Source organism: Heterodontus francisci, chromosome 3 (assembly GCF_036365525.1).
Source record: "Heterodontus francisci isolate sHetFra1 chromosome 3, sHetFra1.hap1, whole genome shotgun sequence".
NCBI classification, from domain to species: domain Eukaryota; kingdom Metazoa; phylum Chordata; class Chondrichthyes; order Heterodontiformes; family Heterodontidae; genus Heterodontus; species Heterodontus francisci.
In genome coordinates this window covers 169,913,692-169,938,155 of record NC_090373.1, presented here as the reverse complement: position 1 = coordinate 169,938,155, position 24,464 = coordinate 169,913,692, and the positions used below count along the sequence as shown (strand labels likewise).

The 24,464-nt window shown below is 46.2% G+C and overlaps 1 protein-coding gene across 1 annotated transcript in view; it reads right to left on the bottom strand.

Moving 5' to 3' along the window:
• The window catches only part of acoxl (acyl-CoA oxidase-like), a 437,923-nt gene that overhangs the window by 388,019 nt on the left and 25,440 nt on the right, over window positions 1-24,464 (bottom strand). Inside the window, exons 4-6 of the mRNA XM_068027531.1 lie at window positions 7,968-8,054; window positions 4,734-4,832; window positions 3,071-3,185 (exon numbers count right to left, since the gene is read on the bottom strand). Of these exons, the coding sequence (XP_067883632.1) occupies window positions 3,071-3,185; window positions 4,734-4,832; window positions 7,968-8,054 (301 nt within the window). The remainder of the gene's footprint in view (window positions 1-3,070; window positions 3,186-4,733; window positions 4,833-7,967; window positions 8,055-24,464) is intronic.

Sequence of the window (24,464 nt, the reverse complement as noted above, 5' to 3'; positions counted from 1 at the left end):
TGATTCTAGGTACTTTCTTGTAGGTCCAATTCCTCTCCTCTCCCTGAAGGTAAGTGAAGTGAAGGCCCTGAGCCTCGCTCTCTATTCATCCTCTCTCAATTCTAGGTGCTCCCTCACAGGTCTGATTCCTCTGCTCTCCCTGAAGGTAAATGAAGTTGGAGATACCATCTTTCCACGAGATGTTAAACCAAGATCCTGCACTCTTTGAAGAACCCTCACTGTCCTGGCCAATATTTATCTCTTAAACACTGGAACAGATTATCCAATTATTATCACATTGTTATTTGTGTGACCTTGCTGTGAGAAAATCTGCTGCCGTGTTTCCTACATTACAACAGTAACTATAAAAGTACACTTCAAATGTAATTAATTGGCTGTAAAGTGCTTTGGAATGTCCTGAGGTCGTGAAAAGCACTGTATAATAAATGGAAGTTCTTTCTTATAATCTAATGGTCACTTCCATAATAGTGCATTTATCAGATAGAAGGAGCCACGTCAAGCAGATCAGTGTCCTCAACAAACTACATAGCTTTGGTATGCTCGAGCCTTTTGCAGAAAGCTGCTTTTCTCTTGTAGAAATCTGTTTAAAATAGCCGAAGCCATTACAATATTGTGCTGGAATGTTAGTTTAGCCTACATTCTGGTTGGTAACAGTCATGAGTAAACAATTGAAAACTTTTCTGATCTTATTTGGTGGTAAGTTAACCAAGAGAAAACAAATGGCTGTGTGGACTCTCTACAATCGGCGTGGGTCAGCCGGCAGCGGCTGCCAAGGCTCCGCTGCCAAGTGGTGGGAAGGCCGCACCGAGACGTCACCGCCACCGTTTATATCCGGCGGGGTTAAGGAAAATTCCAAAGCCTTTTATTCATATATAAGGAGCAAGAGGGTAACTAGAGAAAGGATTAGCCCACTAAAGGACAAAGGAGGAAAGTTATGCGTGGAGTCAGAGAAAATGGGTGAGATTCTAAACGAGTACTTTGCATCGGTATTCACCGAGGAGAGGGACATGAAGGATGTTGAGGTTAGGGACAGATGTTTGATTACTCTAGGTCAAGTCGGCACAAGGAGGGAGGAAGTGTTGGGTATTCTAAAAGGCATTAAGGTGGACAGGTCCCCAGGTCCGGATGGGATCTATCCCAGGTTACTGAGGGAAGCGAGAGAGGAAATAGCTGGGGCCTTAACAGATATCTTTGCAGCATCCTTAAACACGGGTGAGGTCCCGGAAACTGGAGAGTTGCTAATGTTGTCCCCTTGTTTAAGAAGGGTAGCAGGGATAATCCAGGTAATTACAGACCGGTGAGCCTGACGTCAGTGGTAGGGAAGCTGCTGGAGAAGTTACTGAGGGATAGGATCTATTCCCATTTGGAAGAAAATGGGCTTATCAGTGATAGGCAATATGGTTTTGTGCAGGGAAGGTCATGTCTTACCAACTTAATAGAATTCTTTGAGGAAGTGACAAAGTTGATTGATGAGGGAAGGGCTGTAGATGTCATATACATGGACTTCAGTAAGGCATTTGATAAGTTTCCCCATGGTAGGTTGATGGAGAAAGTGAAGTCGCATGGGGTCCAGGGTGTACTAGCTAGATGGATAAAGAACTGGCTGGGCAACAGGAGACAGAGAGTAGCAGTGGAAGGGAGTTTCTCAAAATGGAGACGTGTGACCAGTGGTGTTCCACAGGGATCCGTGCTGGGACCACTGTTGTTTGTGATATACATAAATGATTTGGAGGAAAGTATAGGTGGTCTGATTAGCAAGTTTGCAGACGACACTAAGATTGGTGGAGTAGCAGATAGTGAAGGGGACTGTCAGAGAATACAGCAGAATATAGATAGATTGCAGAGTTGGGCAGAGAAATGGCAGATGGAGTTCAATCAGGGCAAATGCGAGGTGATGCATTTTGGAAGATCCAATTCAAGAGTGAACTATACAGTAAATGGAAAAGTCCTGGGGAAAATTGATGTACAGAGAGATTTGGGTGTTCAGGTCCATTGTTCCCTGAAGGTGGCAACGCAGGTCAATAGAGTGGTCAAGAAGGCATATGGCATGCTTTCCTTCATCGGACGGGGTATTGAGTACAAGAGTTGGCAGGTCATGTTACAGTTGTATAGGACTTTAGTTCGGCCACATTTGGAATACTGCGTGCAGTTCTGGTCGCCACATTACCAAAAGGATGTGGATGCTTTGGAGAGGGTGCAGAGGAGGTTCACCAGGATGTTGCCTGGTATGGAGGGCGCTAGCTATGAAGAGAGATTGAGTAGATTAGGATTATTTTCATTAGAAAGACGGAGGTTGAGGGGGGACCTGATTGAGGTGTACAAAATCATGAGAGGTATAGACAGGTTGGATAGCAAGAAGCTTTTTCCCCCAGAGTGGGGGATTCAATTACTAGGGGTCACGAGTTCAAAGTGAAAGGGGAAAAGTTTAGGGGGGATATGCGTGGAAAGTTCTTTACGCAGAGGGTGGTGGGTGCCTGGAACGCGTTGCCAGTGGAGGTGGTAGACGCGGGCACGATAGCGTCTTTTAAGATGTATCTAGACAGATACATGAATTGGCAGGAAGTAAAGAGATGCAGACCCTTAGAAAATAGGCGTCATGTTTAGATAGAGGATCTGGATCGACGCAGGCTTGGAGGGCCGAAGGGCCTGTTCCTGTGCTGTAATTTTCTTTGCTCTTGGTTCTTTTTTTTTTCTCGGTGTCGTGGGTGGAGGCGGGCTGCTCCCACTAGCATTTTACGGGTCTCCCCGCCACGACCCATGGCGTCGAGGGGCTGGTAAAATTTAGCCCATTGAATATATGTACTATATAGCCTGCTGTCATTAACTGAGAAACATCTGTCAGACATATCATTTACCTATAGATTAACCTATAAAAGGATATGAAGCAGGAAATAGAGCACTGGTTTCCCACCTCTTAACATCCAACAGGCAGTGCTCACAGCTGACAATGAAATTAACTCCATTTGTTGAACATGAAAATACAGTTGGTGCCATGTTTTTCCCAACATATTACAACACCCCATTACATAGCAGATGCAATACAGAAACATTAAAGTTAAAATACACAAACCTCGTAACTGTCCACTGACAATTAGTTGAGCAAACACAGCAGCGTAGTTTCCTTTCATTGCATTCCCAATGTACATCTTCTCTGCATCTTCGCACGGAGTGTGAATAATAAATTCCTGTAAGGTGTAAGAGATTTAATTTTATTTTACTGCAAATTTTCTTCTCTTTTTCCCAATGTGATGAGTGCCTGGCTAGATTTTGGTTGCTGGGTGCCCTCTGCTAGCTTACCCAATTAACATGTAAGCATCATTTCAGGAAGGCTCACTGATCATGTCCCCACATGCACACAAATGCAGACATCCCATTGAGATCCCTGGCAGTGATCAGGAGCAGCAATACTGGATAATGCAGACCCAAATTATAGCACCCCATGTTTTATGTTTGAATACAACCTTTACAGCACAGTAGTAGAAATCTTTCAAAAACATGAACACATTGCTCAGCAACTGAGGTATATAAAATTTGAAAGATTCAATAACAATAATACTCAGTGCATGGAATGTGTCTGTTGTTGGACTGATTTGGTGGGCAGTGCCTGGTGCATGCGGAGGCACATGGGATGCGTGGAGGACTATAGCGCATGACGTACATGCGGTTGCCATTGGTTGGTGGCACAGGCGGTGGATGTGGGGATTGGGGGGGGGGAGAGGAGGGGTGGAGGCGATGGGTTAGTGGAGAACAAAAACGGCGGAAGGTAATGGAAGCCCAACAGCAAAGTTATCCTGGTTGGATAGATTGTTTCCATGAGGGATGGGATGGAAGGATGGGGATGGCAAGAGCGGGATGGGGATGGCATGGGAAGGATGGAATGGCATGGAGAGAAGGGATGGCATGGGAGGGGTGGATGAGATGCTGGAATTGGTTAAATGTAGCAAAATGGCAGGGACAATTGTTTGGTGCAACCTGTTATTCAAAAGCTATTCTTTGCGCTAAAAATGAAGATTCACTAGATATGAACGAAGAAGTTTTAGAAAAGCAGGTGAAATAAAAGAATACAGTGTTGATTCTATAGATGACAACGATAAGTCTGTACCCTCCAGAGTTTCTGTACAATCTAACTCCAACTGGCATGCCATCACACAAACTTAGGACTCAAAGATGCAGCAGTTATAACGTAGCTGCAAAACTTGAATCCTAAACAAAGACTTTGTCATGGAACAAGATTGGTCATTCAGAAGCTGTTTTCTTCGATGATCGATGCTGAAATTATAACAGGCAGTTTTCAAGGAAATAGAGTGTTTATTCCTCGAATAATATTGACCCCATCAAATGTAAACCTGCCTTTTCAACTCATGAGAAAACAGTTCCCAAGTAGACTTTCATCTTCTATGACTACAGACAAGTCACAAGACAAAATCTGTTTTTATATTCCTAGGCCTGTTTTTACACATGGACAGTTTTATGTAGCTTATTCCAGAGTGGGAAGTTATTGGTGAAAGAATAACTAGAAATCCTGTATTTAAAGAAGTACGGTTGAAATAAAGATACTAATTTAACCACAAATGTTTTGGGGGTCTCTGCTAGTTATAGATACAATATTACATATATTTTATATATATATTACATACACACATGTATTATATTTGCTTTCTGTAATGAGGTTCCCAAAAACATAATACAGCAATTGCCTAGCTGAACCATCCCAGCACCTTTCAGTCGATTACCTGGGTTGTTGCATCATACGTTGCTAGAGTCTGGATGCCTCTTACATTACTACCATGTCCACGTTCTGTCATTGCAAACATTCCAGTAAATTTCAAGTCCTATGATTTGATTGGGAAAAACAAACAAATGAATGACATGAAAATATAACTGTTGATTTCTACTTTCTTTTGTTCTGCTTCAAATGTCACTGCTGAGACCTAGTGATTTCCTGCTCTGTTGTCTCAGACCATACCATGTGGCTTTGATCTCTGGTCTGTGTGGCTATCAAGTAGTCAAATTTAAAATCCACCTCTGCATGTTTAAATCCCTTCATGGCCTTGTCCCTCCCTATTTCTTTACACCCCCCAAACTCGGGCCTTTTGTGCATCTCCCCATGCTCTGGCTCTCAACTGACAGCCATGCTTTCAGCCACCAAGTCTGCACATGCTGACTCAGTGACACCGAGGCAAGATCATGCCCACTGAGTCAAGCTGATACTCCACGTCAACTGAGATGCACTTATAATACTCTGCTCCTTTAAGCAATTCTTCGCAAATGTGAACTAAAAAAAGTGATTGTTCTGTATAAATTAGTGAACAAGACTTTAAACAAGATGATCCTCAAAGCAAATAACTGTAACAAGTCAGCAAATGCAATCAGACATACAATTCCCTATTTAAACTAACCTGGTAAGAGAGAGTTAAAACAAAAGAATAGACAGCTTAGAAAGGAAAGCCAGCTTTAAATGTGCTGGTAATAAGGATGAAAGAGGCTAAGCAGGAAGAGATAGTAAAAAAAAATGAAAATGTGGGAAGGCAAAGAAAATTAAAATTGTTGAACCAAGGGAATCCCAAACTAACATGCATGTGCACTAATGCACAGAGTTTAAGAGACAGCTAATATTTATATAGTGCCTTTAATGTAGTGAAATGTCCCTTGGCACTTTACAGGAGCATTATAAAATAATGTATGACACCGAGCCACAAAAGGAGATATTAGATCAGATGACCAAAAACTTGCTCAAAGCGGTAGGTTTCAAGGAGTTTCTTAAAGGAGGAAAGCATGGTGGAGAGGTAGAGAGGTGCAGGGAGGGTATTCAAAATTTGGGGCCTAAGCAATTGAAGGCATGGTCACCAATGGTGGAGCGATTAAAGTCAGGGATGCAGAAAAGGCAAGAATTAGATGAGCGCAGATATCTTGGAGGGTTGTGGGGCTGGGAGAGATTACAGAGATAGGGAGGGGCAGGGCTGTGGAAGGATTTCAAAGCAAGGATGAGAATTTTAAAATCAAGACACTACTTGACCGGGAGCCAATGTAGGTCAGCGTGAACAGGGGTGAGAAGGGAACAGGACTTGGTGCGAGTTAAGACACAGGCAGCAGAGTTTTGGATGACTAAATTTATGGAGAGTAGAATGTGGGAGACCAGCCAGGAGTGCACTGGAATAGTCAAGTCTGGAGGTAACGAAGGTATGAATGAGGGTTTCAGCAGCAGATGAGCTGAGACAGGGGCGGTCAGGCAATGTTATGAGGTGGAGATCGGCAGTTTTAGTGATGGTACGAATACGGGATCAGAAACTCATCTCAGGGTCAAATGTGACACTGAGTTGAGAGAAATAGTGGTGAGGGAGAGCTGAGTGTTGTCAGCATACATGTGAAAACTAATGCCGTGCTTTCAGATGATGTCATCGAGGGGCAGCATGTGGACGAGAAATAGGAGGGGAGCAGGAAGAGAAGCTATTGCAAGTGATAGGAATGGACTCAGGTGAAAGCAGTCCCACCAGCTGGATGACAGTGGAGAGGCATTGGAAGAGGATGGTGTGGTCAACTGTGTCAAAGGTTCTAGACAGGTCCAGAAGGACAAGGAGGCAAAGTTTACTTTTGTCACAGTCACAAACAATGTCATTTGTGACTTTGATTAGAGCTGTCTCAGTACTGTGGCAGGGGCAAAAACCCGATTGGAGGGATTCAAACACAGAGTTCCGGGAAAGATGGGAACAGATTTGGGAGGTAATACGTTCAAGGACTTTGGAGAGGAGAGGGTAGTTGGAGATGGAACAGTAGTTTGCAAGGGCGGTGGGTCAATGGTTGTTTTTTTGAGGAGAGGGTCGATGACGGCAGATTTAAAGGAAAGAGGGACAACACCTGAAGAAAGAACTATTTACAACATCGGCTAATATGGGGACCAGGAGGAGACGCTGGTTAATCAGCAGGTCAATGGGAATAGGATCGAAACAAAAAATAAGGGACTTGAGTCATTAAGCTAAAAATAAATTTATGAAATATATATCTATATAATAGCAACAATTGAAATATGACTACAATTGGGTCAGAACTGGCAATTAAATATTTCAGGACACAATACCCATCAGGAAAGAAAGATTCGCATTTATCTTCATAACATTAGGATGTCCCAAAGTACTTTATAGCCAACAAAGTTCTTTTTTTTGAAGTGTAATCACTGTGGTAATGTAAGAACGACGTCAGTCAATTTGCAAGGTCCCACACACAGCAATGTGATAAATGGCCAGACAGTCTGTTCAGTGATATCTTGAAGCGATAAGGAATAAAGAAAAGGGAGAGAATGAATAGCAGTATTAAATCAGAGACAACATTATAGTGCAAGAATGTAAGGATTTAAATAAAGCAATGCTCCAAACTGATTTACTTTGGATTAGGCTGAGGAATAGCCAAGGCACCATTACACTAGTGGAAGTATATAATAGATTGCCAGGCAAGTAACACAAAATTAAAGACGAAGCTCGTGGACAAATTGGAGAGACACAAATGAACAAGAGTTATGACTGTAGGAGATTTCAATTATCCAAAAATAGACTAGGATGGGGAAAATGTGTGGTGTGTTCAGAACTGTTTTCCAATCAGTTGCTAAAAAGGGAATGAAGCATGATTTGACTTGTTTCTGGGCAGAGGCAACATTTAGGAAGCAGTTACCCCAGTACAAATAGTTTCAGTGTGAGAAAAGAAAGAAAAAAGGAAAAGCTCAGGACAATGGAACTGTACAGGAAATTAAAGCAAATTATCTTGAGATAAATGGGTCTTTGTCAAATTAATTTGGCAAACAGCACTCTTAATAGCAATGGGAAAAAGTAAACAGGACATGGAAGGGTAGAAATTGTAGAACCAATCATTTCACAAACACATGGATTAGTGCGACTTTTTTCAAGACTGAATTGCATCAGTCTGGTTAGAAAATAAGTTGTGTAAAATTAACATACAGTAAATACAGTGACACATACCTTTAGGGGTTGAAACCACTTTTCAATGTGTTCCTGGCTGCCGAGGTTGATGACTGCCCCACCAAACAACCAACAGACCACACCCATCTGTAGGTCACGAACAGGAAAATTAATAAAGTCAACACAATTCACAGAATCATTACAGCACAGAAGGAGGCCATTCGGCCCATCAGCCCAATTAAACAAATTTTCAACACTGAAGAGTTTCTGACCAACTTGACAATGCACATGAGATAGGTAACTGGCTTGCACTGGATTGTGTAGTTACGCAACAACAAATTCCCACAATTTAATTGCAATCAATATTGAGGGAGGGAGAGAAAGAGGATGATGGGGAAAAAAACAGGGATTTGGGATAGTGTTCATGTTCTTTTAGTGCAACTGGCATTTTCTCCTCCTGAAGTCTACTGTCTCAATTTAGGTTGATAAGCTATCTCTATAACTTGCACCCTTGTCACTCCTGTATCAACCAGCAAGATAAAAGGTAGCTCCATGAGGGAGTTAACCTAACAAGCTCTGTTTCTGCGTCATAAGCTAAACTTCACCTTTCAATGCTTCGAGTTATTGGCTATGATATAAAAAAGATATGGAAACCTCCCTAATTCAAAGGAGTAACAGGCAGCTCTAACTCAGACCTGTAATCTTCTGCTCGGAGGACAGGCACTCATAATCTCATGATCCATCACTGGACCTTGTCTTAATCCATTTTTTTCCCTCCAAATATAAGGTAATTATTCATTTTTAACATTAATGCACATTGTTATATGCAGCATAACATCACTTTGATTTTAATACCTGTATTAATTGTTTCCACTGGTTGGAGAATACTAGGACTGGGGGCATATCCTAAAAATTAGAGCCGGACCTTTCAGGAGTGAAGTTAGGAAACACTTAAACATACAAAGGGTACTAGAAGCTTTGAACCCTTTTCTGCAATTGGAAATTGTTGCTAGATCAATTGTAAATTTAAATCGGAGATTGATGGATTTTTTTTGTTCACCAAAATATAGGGATATAGAGCAAAGATAGGTATGTGCAATTAGGTCACAGATCAGCTACGATCTCATTGAATGATGGAACAGGCTTGAGGGGCTAAATGGCCTACTCCTGTTCCAAAGTATATTTTATGACAAACTAAATTGCAACTATTGTACTGAACTTCACAGCGTATATTCCACAATTAAAGTAGCAGCCAAGAGCAAAAGATCAAGTTATATACCCATTGTACCAATTACCAACACACACTGTTCTTTGAAGCTATAAATGTTTTTCCTTTAATTTCATTTCGAAAAACAGACTTATTTAAATAAGTGCCATTCTTAAAGTAAAACTGTAACTCAGTGACACGTGCATGAAGGTCTTGAACAGTTTGCAGTCTGGACAATGTAACTGATCAGGAATTCAAGCATGACTTCTAGAAGCACACTTTCCAGTTAGATATAGTTTAGAATTACATGTTAGGAGGCCAACCACCGAACGGATAACTGACAAAGTCACCAAGTGAGTTGCGACATTCAGTCTCACAGAGAGAATAAAAACTTAATGCAGAAACAGCAAGTACTCTGTTTATATATGTTAATACGTTGGCTAATTTAGATTTTTTTTTAAAGTTCTTGCATTGAATATTTTTTCCCTACAGAAAGTTATATTACTGGTGTTACATGGGCAGGAATTTAACTCAATTAAAACTCATTCACTTAGAATTAAAATAAGGCCCCATATCTTTGAAGAAACAGGAAGAAAAGAAATCAAAGCAGCCAGGAGTTAGGAGAGGTCTTATAGCATTTTTCACCCTTTTTCATAACATAGCATTTCATTTCCTCACCAATTTACACCTCCCCCCACCACCCAACAACACTTCTTTTCCCCTAAAGGACTACTGACTGCCTTGCTGCACTATGGTTCTAAAGGGATGGCATGCCCTCCAGTAGGTCACCCATACGGCTTTTAGTTATCCGCAAGCTTTTGCGTCGAGTATCAGTGAGATATGCAACCAGCTCAATCTGTCCTTACCAGATGACAACACACTCAAAGTGAAACCCAAACAGAAGGACTCCTGGAAGATTTTCCTCCCTAACTCAAGGGCCCCAAGGCCAATTGTAGTGCTCTTATTACCATCCCAACTGAGTTCAGATAGCTCAGCACAGACCAGAGATTGAATCTGGGGCCTGTGCACATCTCAACTGCTCAACATATACACCCACTGAGCTATCCATGGGGCTCAGGACTAGGTCTTCTTGGGGGTCTGTCTCTAGTTGGTTACCTTCCTTGGGCAGATTTCAAATGTTTGGTTAAATCCATGAAAAGGACAACTACGGATGATCTGCGGAGAAAATCTATAATTATACAGCTAGATCCTTTATCAACAATAAAGATTACATAGTTCGTCTTTGGAAGTCAATGTAACCAAAATAACCATCGATCTGGGGTGGTCTACATTCCATTCTACGAGAGAGATAGTCAGTGTGAACTTAAGAGATCAAAGTCAGATCAATCACCAGTAGTCACGTGAACCTTGGGAACGAGGGAGAGAATTTCTTCTCCCACCCACCCCTCCACCCAGGAAACAGACAGGGGAGTGAGAGAAACTGTGTGTAGCGACATCCATCACTGCCCCAAACTCGACTTCCCTTCCAGTCTCCGTCACTGGAACTGTCAATGGCCACTCCTTTCCCACCTTCTGCATGCAAATGTCAAGGGTGTGGGAGAAGAAAGAGATGGCCGGGTTCCTGGCAGACTTTCCTCCTAGCCTCCCCACTTATTACCATTTACTGGGGCTGCCATTTGGAAGGTGGGAACTGGTGAAAAACGTCCTCTAATAAGAGAGGACTTCTCTGCTGCCTCCTCTCCCTCCAAAGCAGGCCCACTTAGGGACTTGGTCAAAGCCTTCAATGAGCGCCTCACTGCTACGTCGGGGTGCTTCTGTCTCTTTACCGCCACCCCCTAACCTCCCTCTTCCAGTGCTGCAGTGGAAACTTCACACCAGCACAGTCTGAAGATTTCTCACTTTCACACCAACGGGCTCTTTCTCAATGGCAGAAATCCTTTCAGGAGCGTGCTGTGCACACTACCCAGGAACAAAAAGGGATTGGGGGTGGGGGGTGGAGAGGTTGAGTGGGTGTAAGTCCTCCCCTGTCAAAACTTCACCCCAAGGAGGAGAATTCCTCCTACCCTGCATGTTCACACATAGCAGCTTCCACTGCAACACTCACTAATTGCTTGGATAATCTCACTGAGCTATCGGATAAGGTGAATCCAAGATTTTCAGTCCGGAATCCCAGCACTAAACAACAATTATTAAAGTATTGATCCTGTTCTCCAAGACTGGGATGGAGCATGAAATCCATTCTATATGATTTTTCAGCAACTAGATCCATTCTCCCCTGTTTGGCATGCTTTATAAATATATGTTTTTAAAACTTAATAAAATAAAGCTAAGGAGAGTATTAGATTAAAAGAAGAAGCTTACAAAGTTGCAAAATAGAGTAGCAAATCTGAGGATTGGGGCTGTTTTAGAAACACGTGAAGGGCCACCAAAAAATTGATAAAGAGGGAAAAAATAGAATAGGAGAGGAAACTAGCCAGTAATATAAAAACAGATTGTAAGAGCTTTTTTAAGTACATAAAAAGGAAGAGAGTAGCTAAAGTAGATGTTGGTCCCTTAGAGACAGAGACAGGAGAATCATGGGGAATGAGGAAATGGCAGAGGCATGGAACAAAGATTTTGTGTCTATCTTCACAGTAGAAGACACAAGTTCCATACCAGAAATAGGCAGTAACCTAGGGGCTAAAACAAAATGAGGAAATTAAGGATATTGATATCAGCTGAGAAAAAGTATTGGAGAAACTTGAGGGACTAAAATTTGACAAGTCCCCGGGACCAGATGGCCTACATCCTAGGGTTCTAAAATAGATAGCTGCAGAGATAGTGGATGCGTGGCTGCGATTTTCCAGAATTCCTTAGATTCAGGAATGGTGTCGTCAGATTGGAAGTTGGCAAATGTTACACTGCTTTTCAAGAAAGGAGGCAGAGAGAAAACAAGGAACTACAGGCCAGTTAGCCTAACATCAGTCGCTGGGAAGATGATGGAAACTATTATTAAAGAAGTCTTAACATTGCACTTGGAAAAACATAGTATGATTAGAACAAGTCAGCATGGTTTTACTAAAGGGAGATCCTGTTTGACAAATTTATTAGTGTTTTTTGAGGATGTAACTAGTAGGGTAGATAAAGTAGATGTATACCTGGATTTTCAAAAGGCATTCAATGAGGTGCCACATATAAGATTAATAGGCAAGATAAGGGGTCATAGTGTTGGAGGTAATATATTAGCATGGATAGAGGATTGGTTAACAGACAGGAAGCAGAGAGTGGGCTTAAATGGGGCATTTTCATGTTGGCAGGCAGTGAATAGGGGAATGCTGCAAGGATCTGTACTGGGGCCTCAGCTATTTACACTCTATTTAATGATTTGGATGAAGAGACAGAGAGTAATGTATCTAAGTCTACTGATGATACAAAGCTCGGCAGAAAGGTCAGCTGCGGGGAGGATGTAGAGAGGCTGCAAAGAGATATTGTCATGGTCCTGTCGTTTTTTTTCAGGAATATGCAGTTTGCCTTTAAGATCTGCAGAGGATCAGTATTGCTTTAAGAACTGGCAAGCCTCAGGAGTTATAGGAAGGTGCATTTTCATTGCCTTACAAACAGCCATTTGGAGACTGCAATTCAAAGGGTGCATTCTTGTTACCATAGATATAGCCACTGGGAGTGAGTCTCATGTGATACATTTGTTACAATTCAGTTTTGAACTGGCTGTGAATTGAAGACAGTTTGTTCTAACAGAGGACACAGACAGCTGTGGTGTTCAGACACCTGAAAAAGAGCTCTCAACCATTTAAACTGAAGGAATAGGATTTTAGTCTGTTTTATTATCTCTCAAAATTCTAAAAGTCAAGCCAAAACAGAGCTCTCTGGTAATTTAAATTGAAGAGAGGGAAGTTAGACTGTGACAATCTTTTATCCCTCAAAAACTCTAAAGTCAGCTTGATTCCATTGAAAGAGTTTGCAAGTCGTTAATTGTTGAAATTCGCTGGAGAAGGAAAACAACATTCCGGGAGGACTTCAAGTAACATTGGACTGTAAATTTGCAAGGACTCTAATTTTTTCTATTTTAAATGTTGTTTATATCTGCATAGTGTTGAAGAATTTAGTTCTTCTAATTAAAGAGTTAATTTGTTCATTTAAAGACACCTAGTTTGGTTAGCCTCATTCGGGGGTTAATAGATGGTACAATTTGGCTGGGTCTTTCTTTAATTTGGAAAGTTTTAAATGATATGTTAGCCGATCTGTGGAGTGACAGGATTGAATTGACAGTGCGTTGGTCCCACCACAATCAGAATCATATATTTTGATTGGGCGGCTTTGACAGGAACGGTCGATCATAACAATTCTTCTTTGGCCTCCTTGTCTCGAGAGACAATGGGCAAGCGCCTGGAGATGGTCAGTGGTTTGTGAAGCAGCGCCTGGAGTGGCTATAAAGGCCAATTCTAGAGTGACAGACTCTTCCACAGGTGCTGCAGATAAAATTGGTTGTCGGGGCTGTTACACAGTTGGCTCTCGCCTTGCACTTGTGTCTTTTTTCCTGCCAACTGCTAAGTCTCTTCGACTCGCCACGCTTTAGCCCCGCCTTTATGGTTGCCCGCCAGCTCTGGCGATCACTGGCAACTGACTCCCACGACTTGTGATCAATGTCACAGGACTTCATGTCGCGTTTGCAGACGTCTTTAAAGCAGAGACAAGGATGGCCGGTGGGTCTGATACCAGTGACGAGCTCGCTGTACAATGTGTTCTTGGGGATCCTGCCATCTTCCATGTGGCTCACATGGCCAAGCCATCTCAGGCGCTGCTGGCTTAGTAGGGTGTATATGCTGGGGATGTTGGCCGCCTCGAGGACTTCTGTGTTGGAGATACGCTCCTGCCACCTGATGCCAAGGATTCTCTGGAGGCAGCGAAGATGGAATGAATTGAGATGTCGCTCTTGGCTGACATACATTGTCCAGGCCTCGTTGCCATAGAGCAAGGTACTGAGGACACAGGCTTGATACACTTGGACTTTTGTGTTATGTGTCAGTGCGCCATTTTTCCACACTCTCTTGGCCAGTCTGGACATAGCAGAGGAAGCCTTCCCCAGGCACTTGTTGAATTTTGCATCGAGAGACAGGTTACTGGTGATAGTTGAGCCTAGGTAGGTGAACTCTTGAACCACTTCCAGAGTGTGGTCGCCGATATTGATGGATGGGGCATTTCTGACGTCCTGTCCCATGATGTTCGTTTTCTTGAGGCTGATGGTTAGGCCAAATTCGGTGCAGGCAGCCACAATCCTGTCGATGAGTCTCTGCAGACACTCTTCAGTGTGAGATGTCAATGCAGCATTGTCAGCAAAGAGGAGTTCCCTGATGAGGACTTTCCGAACTTTGGTCTTCGCTGTTAGACGGGCAAGGTTGAACAACCTGCCACCTGATCTTGTGTGGAGGAAAATTCCTTCTTCTGAAGACATCAACGCATGTGAGAGCAGCAGGGAGAAGAAGATCCCAAACAGTGTAGGTGCAAGAACACAGCCCTGTTTCATGCCACTCAGGATAGGAGTCATAACAATAAAGACAGGTTAAGCGAGTGGGCAACTAAACGGCAAATGGAGTATAATGTGGGGAAGTGTGAAGGTGTTCACTTTGGTCGTAAAAATAAAAAAGCAGAATATTTTTTAAAAGCTATGAAACTGGTAAATGTTGATGTTCAGAGACATTTGGGGGTACTCGAACAAGGAATGCAAAAAGTTAACATGCAGGTGCAGCAGGCTATTAGGAAGGTAAAAGGCATGTTGGCCTTTATTGCAAGGGGATTAGAGTACAGGAATAAAAAAGTCATCCTAAAATTGTACAGGTGTAGAGAGCTTTGGTGAGACCGCACTTGGAATACTGTGTGCAGTTTTGGTCTCCACATTTAAGAAAGGATATACTTTCACTGGAGGCAGTGCAGCAAAGATTTACTAAATTGGTCCCTGGGATGAGGGGGTTGTCCTATGATGAACGGCTGAGTAAATTGGGCCTATATTCTCTGGAGTTTAGAAGAATGAGAGACAATCTAATTGAGACATACAAGATTCTGAAAGGGCTCGAGTAGGTAGAAGCTGAGAGATTGTTCCCACTGGTCAGGGGATCTAGAACATGGGGACACAGTCTCAGGATAAGGGGTCAATCATTCAGGACTGAGATGAGGAGAAATTACTTCATTCAAAGGGTTGTGAATCTTTGGAATTCTCTACCCCAGAGGATTGTGGGTGCTCCATCATTGAATATATTTAAGGCTGGGATAGATAGAATTTTTGGTCTCGCAGGGAATCAAGGGATATGGGGAGTGGGCAGGAAAGTGGAATTGAAGCCCAAGATCAGCCATGATTATACTGAATGGTGGAGCAGGCTCAAGGGGCCATATGGTCTACTTCTGCTCCTATTTCTTGTGTTCTTATTCATGGAATAATAGATTAGTACAGCCCTGCGATTCTTTTCTCCTTTGTGTATTTATCCAAATCCCCTTGAAAGACTACAATTAAATCTGTTTCCACCACCCTTTAAGGCACCTCACCACTCATTGGGTAAAAATGTTTTCTGCATGTCACCTCTGGTTCTTTTGCCAATCACCTTAAATCGTCATCTCTGGTTACCAACCCTTCAGCCGCTGGAATTAATTTCTCTTTGTTTGCATTATCTAAACACTTCTTGTTTTCAAACATTTCTATCAAATCTTTTAGCCTTCTCTAGTCTAAGGAGAACAACCCAAGCTTCTGCAGCTTACCCACGTAACTATAACCCCTTACCCAGGAACCATTCTAGTAAATCTCTTTTATGCCCTCCCCAAAGCCTTCACATCCTTCTATAATAAAAACAAGAAATGCTGGAAATACTCAGCAGGTCTGGCAGCATCAGTGGAGAGAGAAACAGAGTTAACGTTTCAGGTCAGTGACCCTTCATCAGAACTGGCAAATATTAGAAATGTAAAAGGTTTTAAGCAAGTAAAGCAGAGGTGGAGCAAGAGATAAAAAAAGAGAAAGTGTTGATAGGACAAGGTCACAGAGAATAACAGAGAAGGTCATGCAGCAAAGGCTTCTTCAAGTGTGATGCCCAGAATTGGACACAATACTCCAACCTAGGCCAAACCAGAGTTTTATGCAGATTTAGCATTACTTCCTGGCTTGTGTACACTATGCCTCGACTTATAAGGCACAGGATCCCATATGCTTTATTAATGGCTTTGTTACCCTGCCGACACTCACAGGATGTAGTGAACACAAACAAAGTGCTCGTTACTTCAACCTGGGCAGAATATCGAAACAATTAGAGTTCACAATTTAGAGGCACAGTGGTTAGCACTGCAGCCTCACAGCTCCAGCGACCCGGGTTCGGTTCTGGGTACTGCCTGTGCAGAGTTTGCAAGTTCTCCCTGTGACCGCTTGGGTTTCCTCCGGGTTCTCAGGTTTCCTCCCACATGCCTAAGACTTGCGGGTTGATAGGTAAATTGGCCATTGTAAAAAAATTGCCCCTAGTGTAGATAGGTGGTAGGAGAATTGAGGGAAGGTGGGGATGTGAGAGAGAAAATGAGGTTAGTGTAGGATTAGTATAAATGGGTGGTTGATGGTCGGCGCGGACTCATTGGGCGAAGGGCCTGTTTCAGTGCTGTATCGCTCTATGACTAAGAAATTTATGCAATTGTAAGAGTTGAGGAAAGACAGAGCTGAGTGCTTTTTTAAAACATCTTGACTTCTTTTTCCTAGTCAATTTTCTCCTCTCCTGAAGCTGTCCATTTCTTTCAACGATACAATTTTTGGGCCACAGGCCCACAACAAAAGTTGGATACCACCGGGAAACCCTGAATCTGTCCAAAGTTCGGAAAGCACTGTTCCCGCTCCCAGCACCTGTCAACTGTGAAACTGACATTGCGTTTTTTTTTAATGACCAACCACAAAGCTACTCTGCTCACCATTCCCGTAAAGGCCTGCTACCCGACGGGACCTGACGACATGTTTCGGGCTCGGGTCGGGTCAGGCCGGGGCCGGGTCAGGCACACACAGTATTTGCTCTGCCGGTAAGTATTGAAATTAAAAAACTTACCTGAGCTGGGAGTCTGGGACGAAACGGAGTCTGCGCAGTGAGGGAGTGACATCACTATGACGTCATCACACATGCGCTGCAGCTTCCTGGAGGTTCCAAGTCGGGAGGTAAGCAAAGGGAAGGTCAGGTCAGATTAAGTTGGGGCCAGGCTCAGGTTGGGTCGGGCTCGGGGCAAAATTGGAGGGACTTGGGCCAGGTTGGGCTCAGGTCCACTGTGGATCAGTTGGGTTCAGGTAGGGTTCTTTTTCCTGACCTGAGCAGGCCTTTACATTCCCGCTCTCTGCAACTGTCATATAGAGAGAGAGGGCAGAGAGAGAGAGAGACTGCGAGGACAACATTGGAGGAGGGGGGTGGGGGGGAGCAACACAGAGAGGGGGGACCAATGCAGAGGGGGTGGCAAGCGCATTGGGGGGTGAACGCGGGAAGGGGGACCGTGGGAAGGGGGTACACCGGGGGGGCAGGCAGGAGGGGGTGGGGGGGACAGGCTGGGGGGATGCGGGGAGAGAGACGGAGTGGGGGGATGCGGGGAGAGACGGAGCGAGGGGGAGAGAGACACGGAGCGGGGGGATGCGGGGAGAGAGACGGAGCTGGGGGGGGGGAGAGAGACACGGAGCAGGGGGGAGAGAGGGGGAGAGAGAGACGGAGCGGGGGGGAGAGAGGGACGGAGCGGGAGGGAGAGAGAGAGAGAGAGACGGAGCGGGGGGAGAGAGAGAGAGACGGAGCGGGGTGAGAGAGAGAGAGAGAGAGACAGAGCGGGGGGAGAGAGAGAGAGAGAGACGGAGCGGGGGGAGAGAGAGAGAGAGAGACAGAGCGGGGGGAGAGAGAGAGAGAGAGACGGAGCGGGGGGAGAGAGAGAGAGCGAGACGGAGCGGGGGGAGAGAGAGCGAGACGGAGCGGGGGGAGAGAGAGCGAGACGGAGCGGGGGGAGAGAGAGCGAGACGGAGCGGGGGGGAGAGAGAGCGAGACGGAGCGGGGGGAGAGAGAGCGAGACGGAGCGGGGGGAGAGAGAGCGAGACGGAGCGGGGGGAGAGAGAGCGAGACGGAGCGGGGGGAGAGAGAGCGAGACGGAGCGGGGGGAGAGAGAGCGAGACGGAGCGGGGGGGAGAGAGAGCGAGACGGAGCGGGGGGAGAGAGAGCGAGACGGAGCGGGGGGAGAGAGAGCGAGACGGAGCGGGGGGAGAGAGAGCGAGACGGAGCGGGGGGAGAGAGAGCGAGACGGAGCGGGGGGAGAGAGAGCGAGACGGAGCGGGGGGAGAGAGAGCGAGACGGAGCGGGGGGAGAGAGAGCGAGACGGAGCGGGGGGAGAGAGAGCGAGACGGAGCGGGGGGGAGAGAGAGCGAGACGGAGCGGGGGGAGAGAGAGCGAGACGGAGCGGGGGGAGAGAGAGCGAGACGGAGCGGGGGGGGGAGAGAGAGAGACGGAGGGGGGGGGGGGAGAGAGAGAGACGGAGCGGGGGGGGGGGGGGAGAGAGAGACGGAGCGGGGGGGGGGAGAGAGAGAGACGGAGCGGGGGGGGGGAGAGAGAGAGACGGAGCGGGGGGGGGGAGAGAGAGAGACGGAGCGGGGGGCGGGGGGGGGGAGAGAGAGAGACGGAGCGGGGGGGGGAGAGAGAGAGAGACGGAGCGGGGGGGGGGGGAGAGAGAGAGACGGAGCGGGGGGGGGGGGGAGAGAGAGAGACGGAGCGGGGGGGGGAGAGAGAGAGACGGAGCGGGGGGAGAGAGAGAGAGAGACGGAGCGGGGGGGGAGAGAGAGAGAGACGGAGCGGGGGGGGGAGAGAGAGAGAGACGGAGCGGGGGGGGGAGAGAGAGAGAGACGGAGCGGGGGGGAGAGAGAGAGAGAGACGGAGCGGGGGGAGAGAGAGAGAGAGAGACGGAGCGGGGGGAGAGAGAGAGAGAGACGGAGCGGGGGGAGAGAGAGAGAGACGGAGCGGGGGGGGAGAGAGAGAGAGACGGAGCGGGGGGAGAGAGAGAGAGACGGAGCGGGGGGAGAGAGAGAGAGACGGAGCGGGGGGAGAGAGAGAGAGACGGAGCGGGGGGAGAGAGAGAGAGACGGAGCGGGGGGGGGAGAGAGAGAGACGGAGCGGGGGGAGAGAGAGACGGAGCGGGGGGAGAGAGAGAGAGACGGAGCGGGGGGAGAGAGAGAGAGACGGAGCGGGGGGAGAGAGAGAGAGACGGAGCGGGGGGAGAGAGAGAGAGACGGAGCGGGGGGAGAGAGAGAGAGACGGAGCGGGGGGAGAGAGAGAGAGACGGAGCGGGGGGAGAGAGAGAGAGACGGAGCGGGGGGAGAGAGAGAGAGAGACGGAGCGGGGGGGAGAGAGAGAGAGACGGAGCGGGGGGGAGAGAGAGAGAGACGGAGCGGGGGGAGAGAGAGAGAGACGGAGCGGGAGGAGAGAGAGAGCGAGACGGAGCGGGGGGAGAGAGAGAGAGACGGAGCGGGGGGAGAGAGAGAGAGACGGAGCGGGGGGAGAGAGAGAGAGACGGAGCGGGGGGAGAGAGAGAGAGACGGAGCGGGGGGAGAGAGAGAGAGACGGAGCGGGGGGGGAGAGAGAGAGACGGAGCGGGGGGAGAGAGAGAGAGACGGAGCGGGGGGAGAGAGAGAGAGACGGAGCGGGGGGAGAGAGAGAGAGAGACGGAGCGGGGGGAGAGAGAGAGAGAGAGAGACGGAGCGGGGGGAGAGAGAGAGAGAGAGAGAGAGAGACGGAGCGGGGGGAGAGGGGAGAGAGAGAGAGAGAGAGAGAGAGACGGAGCGGGGGGAGAGAGAGAGAGAGAGAGAGACGGAGCGGGGGGAGAGAGAGAGAGAAAGAGAGATGGAGGGGGGGGGGGGGGGGGGGGAGAGAGAGAGACACGGAGTGGGGGGAGAGAGAGAGACACGGAGTGGGGGGAGAGAGAGAGACACGGAGTGGGGGGGGAGAGAGAGACACGGAGCGGCGAGAGAGAGAGAGACACGGAGCGGCGAGAGAGAGAGAGACACGGAGCGGCGGGGAGAGACAGAGACGGAGTGGGGGGGAGAGAGACAGAGACAGAGTGGGGGGAGAGAAAGAGCGATGAAGATCACTCCTGACAGATAGCCATCTATCCGGAATACTCCACAGCACTACAACAAATGTGCGGGCAAACATTGACTACTTGCGCAAGCATAAAAGATGCCACGTAATTCACTACATCAGTGTTCAACATCGTGAAGAGAAAGTAAGTCAGTAAATTAGTCTTCTCATTTAAAACTTCACAAAATGCACATTTGTTGTTGGTTTGATTAATAGTAAGAATTTTTTTTATTCTTTCTTGAGATGTGGGCATCACTGACAAGGCCAGCATTTGTTGCCCATACCAAATTGTCCTTCACAACTGAGTGGGTTGTTAGGCCACTTCAGAGCTCAGTTAAGAGTCAACCACATTGCTGTGGGTCTGGAGTCAAATGTAGGCCAGACCAGGTAAGGATGGCTGATTTCCTTCCCAAAAGGACATTAGTGAACCAGATGGGCTTTTACGACAATTGACAACGGTTTCATGGTCACCATTACTGAGACTAGCTTTCAATTCCAGATTTATTAAATGGATTTAAATTCCACCAGCTGCCATGGTGGGAACTGAACCAGTGTCCCTGGAGTTCCTGGGCATCTGAATTGCTAGTCCAGTGATATTACCACTACGCCACTGCCTCCCCTCAATAGATAAATTGTTAATGCCTTTATCTTTCCGAAATTGTCTCACCAGCCCCCTATGTAAGATAAAAATTGTAATGTGGCCCTCCACATGAGAACGTTAGACACCCCTGCTCCAAGTTTAAAGGCTTGTGTTATGTAAACTCATTTTAAAATGGCAAAAGTTATATTATGTTAAAAGTGCATTTTGCTAACAGGTAAGGGATTTGGCTTGGACATAAATTGTTTAGCCTGGAGTACAATAGAGAGTGACTAAACATTTTGTAACTGAATAATACATGCAGTAACAACTGCTCAACCTTTTGCAGAAAAGCTTTTTGTTAATAATTATCTTGCCAGAGATAAATCGGAATCGACTGTGATAGACTGAGATATAAACTTAAGTAAATTTCAGAGAATTACTTTATTGGAGGAATTGAAGGGCGCTCTTTATTTGTAATTGTATTAATCTAATTTTGTCACGAGCTTTGGTGAGCAAATGATATTTTGTCCATGAGAGATTCTGTTATTACTGTGTTTTAGAATCCAGGACCTAGTTTAACAATCTGTCAAGATGAATAAACTCGTCTTGGCTACCTACTGTTAATCTCTCTGCCCCTTTCTGGCCGACTCTGCTTTTGTTTTACATGACCCTTCTGAAGTACTCTCTGCTTCAACCTATAAAAGTCTCCTGATTTGGAGATTACTGCCCTTTTATTGGCTGCCCTGTCTTCAGACACATATTACAAGCAGCTGGACAGTTGCACAAAGACCATCACAAGGTTAAATTGTCTTGTGCCAACTGCAGTGTGAGAAATGGTCCGTGTTCCTATTTCAGATTTTTCTACTGCCTCGCCTCAATAACAATCCTCTCTTGAGTTTCATGGTTTAATGGATGAATGTGCACTCTTGATAGTGTGTGAATGCACAGATGTCATCCGTTAAGGTCTACCTACCACCCCGTGACTTGGTTAAGCTAGCTCTATTCTATCAACAAAAGTAATTCACATTGGCATTGCATACTATTTTTCTTGCTAGTTAACTAATAAAGTTGTGCTGCTCTCCATTGATGTTGTATGCTTAGCTTCTTTATTTATAGGGAGAAATGTGTTTAAATCGACTGTGTTTTGATGACATTAGATTGGCTATACAGAATAATTGCCCCCATGTCTGTGGCAGCTTGGCTGAGTGGAATATACAGCCTGTGGTATGTGGGAAGTCACTGACGCACCATGTGTCCTAGACAAACACATCCACAGGAAGTGGCACAGGATGGACAAGCTTGAGCTCTGGGTTTCAGAACTCGAGCGGCAACTGGAGTCACTGTGGGGCATCCACGAGGCAGAGAACTATGTGAGCATGTTTAGGGAATGGTCACACCGCATGTTAGGAGCATGCAGGCAGATAGGGAATGGGTGATCACCAGGCAGTCTAGGGAACTAGGCAGGTAGTGCAGAAGTTCCCTGAGACAATCTCGTTCACTAATCGGTTTTCTATTTTGGATACTGGTGAGGACGATGGTTCCTCAGAGGAGTGCAGTCAGAGCCAGGTTTGTGGCACCACAGGTGGCTCAGCTGCACAGGATGGGGGGGCGGGGAAGAAGAGCAAAAGAGCAGTAGTGATATGGGATTCATTAGTTTGGGGAACAGACAGGTGTTTCTGAGGCTGTAAATGTGACTCTAGGATGGTATGCTACCTCCCTGGTGCCAGGGTCAAGGATGTCACGGAGCGGCAACAGGACATTCTTCTGGGAGAGAGTAAACAGCAAGAGGCAGTGGTCCACCATGGCACCAATGACATAGGTAGGAAGGGGAATGAGGTCCTGATTTTAGGGAGCTAGGAAGGAGATTAAAAAGCAGGACCTCAAAAGCAGTAATCTCAGGATTACTTCCAGTCCCACGTGCAAGTGAGCATAGGAATAGAAGAATTGAGCGATTGAACACGCGGCTGGAGAACTGGTGCAGGAAGGAGGGCATCAGATTTCTGAGGCATTGGGACCAGCTCTGGGGCACAGTGGCGCAGTGGTTAGCACCGCAGTCTCACAGCTCCAGGGACCCGGGTTCGATTCTGTGTACTGCCTGTGTGGAGTTTGCAAGTTCTCCCTGTGTCTGCGTGGGTTTTCTCCGGGTGCTCCGGTTTCCTCCCACAAGCCAAAAGACTTGCAGGTTGATAGGTAAATTGGCCATTATAAATTGTCACTAGTGTAGGTAGGTGGTAGGGAAATATAGGGACAGGTGGGGATGTTTGGTAGGAATATGGGATTAGTGTAGGATTAGTATAAATGGGTGGTTGATGTTCGGCACAGACTCGGTGGGCCGAAGGGCCTGTTTCAGTGCTGTATCTCTAATCTAATCTAAAGGTGGGATCTGCACAAGATGGGCGGGTTGCATGTCAGGAGGACTGGGACTAATTTCCTAGTAGGGAGATTTGCCAGTGCTGTTGGTGAGGATTTAAACTAGATTGGCAGGGGGATGAGAACCTGAGAGGGAGCTCACATTGGAGGGAAGCAAAACTGGCAACAGAATATTGGGGGAGATAGATAGCACGAGAGGAGGGACCAGTAAGTTATTAGGTGGGGTCAGAGTAAGGGAGAAAGTAATAAAGACTAAATCGGGGTTAATGTGCATGTATGTGAATGCACATACTGTGGTTAATAAGATTGCTGAATGACAGGCGCAGACTGACATGTAGAAATATGATGTTGTGACTATACCAGAGACCTGCCTCAAAGAAGGGCAGCACTGGGTGTGAAATATTCTTGGCTACAAGGTGTTCAGGAAAGATAGCAAATGGAAAAAAGAAGGAGGGATGGCAGTACTGATTAAGGAGAGCATTGCAGTGCTGGAGAAAAAGGATGCCCCAGAGGGGTCGAGGACAGAATCAATTTGGCTAGAGCTAAGGAACAAAAAAGGTGCAGTTACATTGCTCAGTGTTGTCTATAGGCCACCAACTAGTGGGAAGGACACAGAAGAACAAATTTGCAAGGAAATTACAGAGAGGTGTAAAAATTATAATGAGGGACTTTAGTTGTCCAAACATAGACTGGGATCGTAGTAGTGTAAAGAGTTCCTAGTTTGTGTTCAGTAAAATTTCCAAAGCAGTATGTTTCCAGTCTAATGTGAAAGGAGGCACTGCTTGACTTGGTTCTCGGGAATGAGGTGGGCCAAGTGGATCAAGTGTCAGTTGGAGAACATTTAGGGGACAGTGATAATTTTTTAAAAATTCATTCATGGGATGTGGGCATCACTGGCTATGCCAGCATTTATTGCCCATCCCTAATTGCCCTCGAGAAGGTGGTGGTGAGCTGCCTTCTTGAACCATTGCAGTCCATGTGAGGTAGGTATACCCACAGTGCTGTTAGGAAGGGAGTTCCAGGATTTTGACCCAGTGACAGTGAAGGAACAGTGATATAGTTCCAAGTCGGGATGGTGTGTGACTTGGATGGGAACTTGCAGGTTCCCAGGCATCTGCTGCTCTTGTCCTTCGAGGTGGTAAAGGTCGCGGGTTTGGAAGGTGCTGTCTAAGGAGCCTTGGTGCGTTGCTGCAGTGCATCTTGTAGATAGTACACACTGCTGCCCCTGTGCATCGGTGGTGGAGGGTGTGAATGTTTGTGGATGGGGTGCCAGTCAAGCGGGCTGCTTTGTCCTGGATGGTGTCGAGCTTTTGAGTGTTGTTGCAGCTGCACCCATCCAG